A 7,668-nucleotide genomic window follows, 5' to 3' on the forward strand; every position below is an offset into this window, starting at 1 on the left:
AGCTCTAAAATTATTATAGTGGCTTTATTAAAGCTTTATTTTGTGGTCCAAATCGATATATACTTTTCATACCTCTCTTTTTATTTATTGTATATATGCATATTATTTTTAACAAAAATAATAATATCATATATCCTGTGTAATTTCATCAGTGAGTTTGAATATGATGGAATGTACGCAACCTTACCTCTATCGTATGAAGGTAGATAAATTATTTCCAATAAACCCTCGACTCAAATAAATAAATGAAATCAAGTATGCATATTATTTTTTAAGGTAATTATATTATTTTCACACATGTACATTAAAGTTTTCTTTTATGATTGATGACTTTTCATACAAAAATTGTACTTTATTTTTTATGACTTTTCAATAAGATTGAGACTAATTATTGACAATTCCTAGCATATTCTACATACAGGCTCAATAATGAATTAGTAATGAATAACGATGGTGATATTTCATTGCATTGTAAGCTAAGGTCTTTTTAAAAAAAATAAAATTAATGCATCCCTTAGTCTTTGATAATTAAAGAGCAAATGTAGAGCATAAAAATAAAATATTAAACCTACCTAGTTCACTTTCAACTATAGTAGTTAGAAATTATATTGCACATAACATAGACAATTATATTAATTATGTGTTTAAGGATTTGACTTAGAATTTTTTTTTATTGTAGATATAATTAAATAAACCTACTTAGCTAGTTCACTTTCTTAATTTTTTCAAATTTTCTCAAGTACAAAGTCATATTGGTTAGAAAGTAATTTACTCCAATATAAGACCGATTTTCTGGTGTAAATTATCTGAATTTAGGGCATAGGTGAATTTCTATTTCCAAAATGTATAAAGTTTATACCAAAATATAATGATCCTTTCAGCGTTATAATTTCTACACGTGAAAAGAAAAATCATTATCATTATTATACAATATCATTAAAAGAACAATATAATTCTTAAAGTTTTTTTTTTGTAATTTGATTCTCAAAAGCACTTTTTTTAAAAAGATCATCCAAACGTAATTTGCTTATGAAAAACATTTTTCAAATGAATTAGCTAAACACAAATTATTTTTTTTCAAAAGCATTTTTTAAAAAGTCATTTGAAAAAGTGTTTATAAAAATAAGTTATTTTTAGCCGTAATATCAAACCGGCTCTAAAATAGTGGGGAGGGGGGGGGGGGAGATAGGATGACGTACCTAAATAATAATTAATTGATAATTAATTAGAGAAATTGTTTTGACAGATTTTGACAACCATGAAAGGTACAATCAATATTTAATTAATGATTAAATAGCAATTATATCAATGTCACATTATACATTAATGAGATTAACCTACCAATCTTTCCTTTTAAATAAACCTTAAGTAATTAAATGAATCCAAATTAGTCGAAACATTAATATAAGTATAAAATATTAAATAAAATTTTGAAAAAAAAGAAGAAGTTTATGATTTATTCTGTTTCATTTTGTTCCTAGAGGTTCATTTTGTCATTCTGACCGGTACATTATTAAAATTCTTTTTTCAATAGAATATTTTGCATTCCCAATTAATGATACGTAAATATATATTAATTCTAATATAGTAACCTTTAGAAATTGTACAGAACTTGTTATAAGAAAAATTAATAAATAGTACTTTTTATGTTGATTTATTTAAAAATCAAGAGGGGAAATATTTGATTGAAATTAAGAGCAATACAATCCACACTACAAGCACCAATAAAATACAAAAAATAATACTAAGATAAATGATATACAATCAAGATATTTTATTTATCAAACTTCTTTTTAATTATTTTTTTAAGAAGATGACAATATTGTTGATTTACTTTGTCTACACAAAGGATATACAACTTTAGTAACTTGTCTCTTTCTATAAAAAAAAATAAAAATACTACTTACATAGGCCCTTTTCTTGCCCAAATTATTATTAGAAATCAAACTAATAACATAAAATTAATCACACATTACATGATAATTAAGCAAACATTAGACAATGATAGTTATCTACTATAGAAATAGAAATTAGCTTTGAAATCCACCGTTAGATAATCCATCGTTAAATAGGATCAGCATCAACAGATTTTTGTTGTTTAGCAACAGAAATTGCCCATCGCGATTTTGTTTCCTTTTTATCATATTTGAAGCAATTCTTCAATCATTTGCAAAGCAATTCTTTCTTCTTCATCCATTTCACTTCTAATACTTATACCTTCAACTATTTCACCACACTTATTCTTGGAATTATTATTATTATTATTTAATTCTCCTTCATGAACATTAATATTTTTGGGATTATTTTTCTTTTGAAGTTCAACTGTCATTACCCATTTTGAATCAGAAGAAGGGCCAGCACGTTTTTGCCAAACTCCTATGTGTGAATTTTCAATATCCAATCTTAAACAAGTGAGAGATGGTGATGGTACCTATATGATTAAAAAAAACAAAAATTAATTAATTTCACTAGAAATATCTTTATATGAAAATAATATGTTTGAAGTATATGGATCAGTAAGTGATTTTCCATGTAAAATTACCTCTTGAAAATGTTATCGATGAGCCAAATTCGTTTAGTGAATTTTTAGTAGTGACTGCTATAAACCATGTGGAATAGATATTGACATTAAAGAGTTACTAATTATACAAAGTGGTCGATACTATTTTTTGAAACATACTAATTAGAAAGGAAATTAGTATGACACATATATCATTTGAAACAAAGGAATAATATATAGTTTTCAATAAAAACTTTTTGAAACTTGTAATCAAAATATGCAATATTTGTGTGACTACAAAGTCATGTGATTAAAGGTAGGATAAAAAAGTTGAAGTTAAATTATTTCTAGAAATAGAAAGGTTATTATTCTTTTTAAAATATGCTAACAAGAAAATAGTATCACAAAAAATGGACTAATCACTACTTGAAACACGTTTTTTCGATAGACATTTTCATGTAAGTCATATCCCTCCAGAATTTGGAGGTGTGGGGGGTGGGGTGGGGGTGCTCACCTTGCTACATTTCCTCAACTTGGCATGAAGTATTTCAGATAAAGCTTTTGGTGATGAAAATGATGATGATGATTCTTGATCTTTAGCCTTTACATCTTTATTATTATCCAAATCTTGTGTTATTGGAAAATTAGTTTTTGCATTTCTTCCACTCATTAATATTGCTGCTTCATCATATGCTCTTGCTGCTTCTTCAGCGGTATCAAATGTCCCTAACCATACCCTTCTTTTCCTATAACACATATATATCATAATTAGAAAAGAAAAAAAAAACATAGTTTGGGTTAAAATCAAGCTTGATTGTTGATATTTATTCACTATAACAGTAAAGTCAAAAAAGTTATTTTCTATGATGTTAAAGTGACTAGATAAAAAAACACAAATAACTAAAAGGTCTGACAAAGAGTTATAACGGCCCTACAAAATAAAATTTTACGTCAGAAAATGACTTTTATCATATTCAAAGTAATTGTTATGAGTAGATATACTATAAAAATGATCAGTCGTCCATCGGAAAAAGCATAGCACTCAATGAAGCTATTTTCAACGAAAATTGATTGATTTCTGATAGTGTATACAAATAAATGGCTAATCTCCCATCCCATCCCCCAATACCAACATTGTAACATTGATAAGTTAAGTTAGATAAGAGCAAGGAAATTGAAAAAGAGAGATGTTGTATATCTATATGAAAAATGTATTCATATAAGAGTGATCTTGCTGTCACAATTTATTGAGATTCACTATGATTCGTTAATAAGAAAAATAGTATTCATGAAAGAATTAACTTACAACAAGGGGTGTCTAATTTCAGAAACCCAAGAACCCCAATGGCGTTGCCTCACACCTCTAAACTTCTTTGAGTGTACCATTTTTTTTTTTAAAAATAAATTATAATTGAATTGATTGAAGAATTTTTGGTGAAGTAAAGAAGAAGAAGAAGAAGAAAAAAGATATATAAATAAAATGTAAAAATTTGTTGCTAATGAATTAATATGATATGATATGACTTTGTGCAAAACTACAAATGTCCACATAAATATATATAGCCAATTGTTTTAAACCATACACTTTATGTCGGTGAACTAATTTTGTACTAGAGCAATTAACAGCATCACCTAAAAACTATTGCACGGATATGAATTTGAGATTTGAAGTTTATGATTTTCTATATAAAGTTAAATTTGAGATTTGAAGTTTATGATTTTCTATATAAAGTTAATATGTAATAATGAATGAAAATTCACATTTAAATATGTATATATGTTTGCGGCAAAAATTTTTTTGTGGCTAAACAATAATCTTTATCGCTGATCTTATTCAACACATATTAACAAAGGATTATAAAAAAGTACGTTGGATACGAGCAATTTAGTGACATATTAATAAAGAAATTTTTGAAAATTTTAGTTCGATATCGTTATATAATAATATATAGAGTTTTAGCAAAAAAATTTGAGTTCACGTAAATCGTAACTAATTCAATCAAAGGCTAGCTAGATCTGCTCATGTACACAAGCTTTGCACGGTTTTGTATTGTTCTCAATTTGAATATATATGTTGATTCTATCATTCGAATGTGTGTTTGGTATGATGGAAGTTGTGTATTTTTTTTAGGGATATATAATAATAATTTTATGTTAAAGATGTCTAATTAAGCATATTTAATCTTTAAATAATTTAAATATATATTTTTAATTCTTTTAGACTATTTTAGAATCATATATATAATTATCGTCAAACATGAAGTAACAATATAAATTTATAGAACACATATTATTAGGGATAATTAAGTTTCATATACTTTTAGCACAAGTAATAATATGATCATCATCACTTATATAGTTATTTTTTACAAATTAAAAGTAACCAAAAATATTCACTCTTTAGATATAGCCCTTGAGTAGGCTTTTGACATGGTCTAAATAATATATCTAGTACAATGTTTTGTTCTTTGACTAGCAATTACTATTTTCGAAAACTATTGATATATAATAAGAGACAAAATTAATATTTAAAGTTTACGAGTTCATATAACGAACTAAAATTAAATATATAATAACTGAATTTATTGTCAAAGAATTTGTATATATTTAATAAATATTTTATGAATATATAAAATTTCAACAAAAGCTATTAATACTAACAAAATTTAATGATAATTCATCACTAAATAAAATTAACAACAAATATACTTATTTAGTTACGGGATTTATCCATCATCAATTCCTATTTGTAGCGGTGAGTACATTATCATTTATTCTCTCTTTGATTTTCTTTTCAGTTCATCGATTTCATAACAATATTTTCTATAGAAAATGACTTCCTAACTTCCAAGGACAAGTAAGTTGCATACTTTTATCCAATAACAAGTAAGTCTCTATTTTCTTTCTTTAGTAAAAGTAAATGTACTTATGTATTAGTTCAAAAATACAGTTCAATTTTGAAAATTTGGTGACTATGAAAATAAATGCTAACAATGATAGACAATCACTTAATTAAAGTAATTATTTTTTCATAATTTACAAAAATAAAAGTAACAAAAAATAGCACTCTTCTAGTAATAGCCTTTTGACTAGGTTTTGACAAACTCTAAAAATAATTACTATATTCTAGTTCAATATGTTTTACTTTTTGACTAGCAATTAATGGTTAGAAAATGAGGCTCAAGATAACAAATAATGCAACTACCCAAGACTTTTATGTGTTTGTTTATTAATGATTTATGTTTTTTAATTATTTCCTCCGTCTCAAATTATCTATCGTTTTTTGTTTCATAAAATTCAAATTATATGAAAAGATGACCAATAGTTTAAAATGTACTTGTTAAATTATATTGACGTGAGTAGAATTGAACTTATATACAATATATTATTTCGTATAGCTTTTGAATGACTAAATTTTGATCTTCAAAATCTATCCAATTTAAGCTTCAAATGTTAACCAAAATTAACTCTTAAAAAGGAAAAAAAAATATTTATTTTGAGACGGAGAGAGTACTCAATTCATTTCAGACATATGTGAACCTGTTTAATAAGTCAGAAATTTAAAAATAAAACTTTTGAAACATACAATTTTAAACATATCATGCGAGTTATATGACCTAAATTTTATGAATGTATAACATCTAAATGAAAAGTTAAAATTAAACTGTTTCTAAATATAAAATGCTTCGATCTTTTTGCGACAAATTTAAAAGAGAAAATCTATCGCATAGACTGAAGTACGATCGGTAAAAGTGAAAATGAAAAGTACAAAAAAAAATGATTGGTTGGGAAAAAAAAGTACATTTGAATATTAAATAGCTATAAAAGGGTAAATAAAAGGAGTATAACACTTGAGATAACAATTAATAAGCTTAGAATTTGTACCAAAAGAAAAAGACAATATTGATTTATCAAGAATTTAAGATTTTTGGTACAACATTTATTTTCAACTATAAAGCTTCATATTCATAACATAGACTAAATTATTAAGTTCATTAGAGGGAGTACTTTATGTGATAAAAGAAAAGAGAAAAAAGTGATATATATTACATTAATTAACTATTACATGTTGTGATAAAATTGTAAGTATACTTTTCTATTTTTAATTAGAGATTTTGGATTTAAATTCAAAGTATAAAATCGTCTTTGATAGAGATTGTTTTATCTTAAGATAAAACTTTTTTATGCTATTTCAAATTAGTCGAGCCCCAAAATAGATATATTTTCATTGAGTCTTATAGTGCAAAAATTTGGTGATATTCAAAGTCTAACTCTATAAAAAAAAATTAGCAAGTTTTTTTTTTTTGTTTTAGGCAGTAAATTAGTTGAAACATTTCAATCAAATTAAAATGCATCTTTAGAAAAATTCACTAGGCTTTGTCACTTCATATATTAATGGAAGGGACCATTACACTTCTGGCCCTCAATTATGGATTAGTTCTAACTTGATCTTCATAATATATTATGAAGCACATTTAACATTTAATTAACTAAAAGGTGTAGTTTTTGGTCCCTAGCTATATGTAGGAAGTATATGAAATTTAGATTATTTTTAGAATTATACTACCCTCAAATATGGTGTAATAATACAAATTTATAGTAATTGTTTAGGGTAATTATATTGATAATTGAATGATTAGCACTTAAGAATTCATTAAATTTGTGAAAATCCATACATAGAGGGATTTAGAATGCATAACGAAGGTGTAATATGTTTAACCAAAAATCACAAGGACCAAAATCACCCGATTAAAGTGTATAAGAACGAAGGAATATTAGCACTTTTAACTCTTTAAATATCGATAAATTTCAATTTCAGTCCTTGTAATTTCCAATTAAGCAAATTTCACCTTCAATCAATTGATAGGTGCACTAATATTGATCGTTCAAACTACATGAATATTCGCTAATTCAATGAATTATTAAGTGTTATCATTCAATTATTGACGCAGTGTATTAAATTTGTATTGTTACTCCATTTTTTATACTGATATAATACAAAAAAGTGCTAAATATGACATGATTCTTATATAAAGGGGTGCAAAAGCACACATTTTAATTAAATAAAAGTTAATTGAGCTTAGAAAAATATTACAAGGACCAAAACCAGATTTATTTATAGATTGTTACGTTTAGATATGGGAATTAATCATCTCCAAAGGACAGGG

The 7,668-nt window shown here is 25.4% G+C and overlaps 1 protein-coding gene across 1 annotated transcript; it reads right to left on the reverse strand.

The window, feature by feature from the left end:
* Positions 1-2,140: 2,140 nt before the first annotated feature.
* Positions 2,141-4,010, reverse strand: LOC125811894 (ethylene-responsive transcription factor WIN1-like). The gene is made up of 3 exons (XM_049491442.1): positions 3,807-4,010; positions 3,015-3,246; positions 2,141-2,431 (listed from the first exon to the last, which is right to left on the reverse strand). Exons 1-3 carry the CDS (start codon positions 3,884-3,886, stop codon positions 2,141-2,143), a joined length of 603 nt encoding a protein of 200 aa, XP_049347399.1. The 5' UTR covers positions 3,887-4,010.
* Between the last annotated feature and the right edge of the window lie 3,658 nt (positions 4,011-7,668).

The sequence above is a fragment of the Solanum verrucosum genome, unplaced genomic scaffold (assembly GCF_900185275.1).
Source record: "Solanum verrucosum unplaced genomic scaffold, falcon-dt-bn FXZP01000238.1, whole genome shotgun sequence".
NCBI classification, from domain to species: Eukaryota; Viridiplantae; Streptophyta; class Magnoliopsida; order Solanales; family Solanaceae; genus Solanum; species Solanum verrucosum.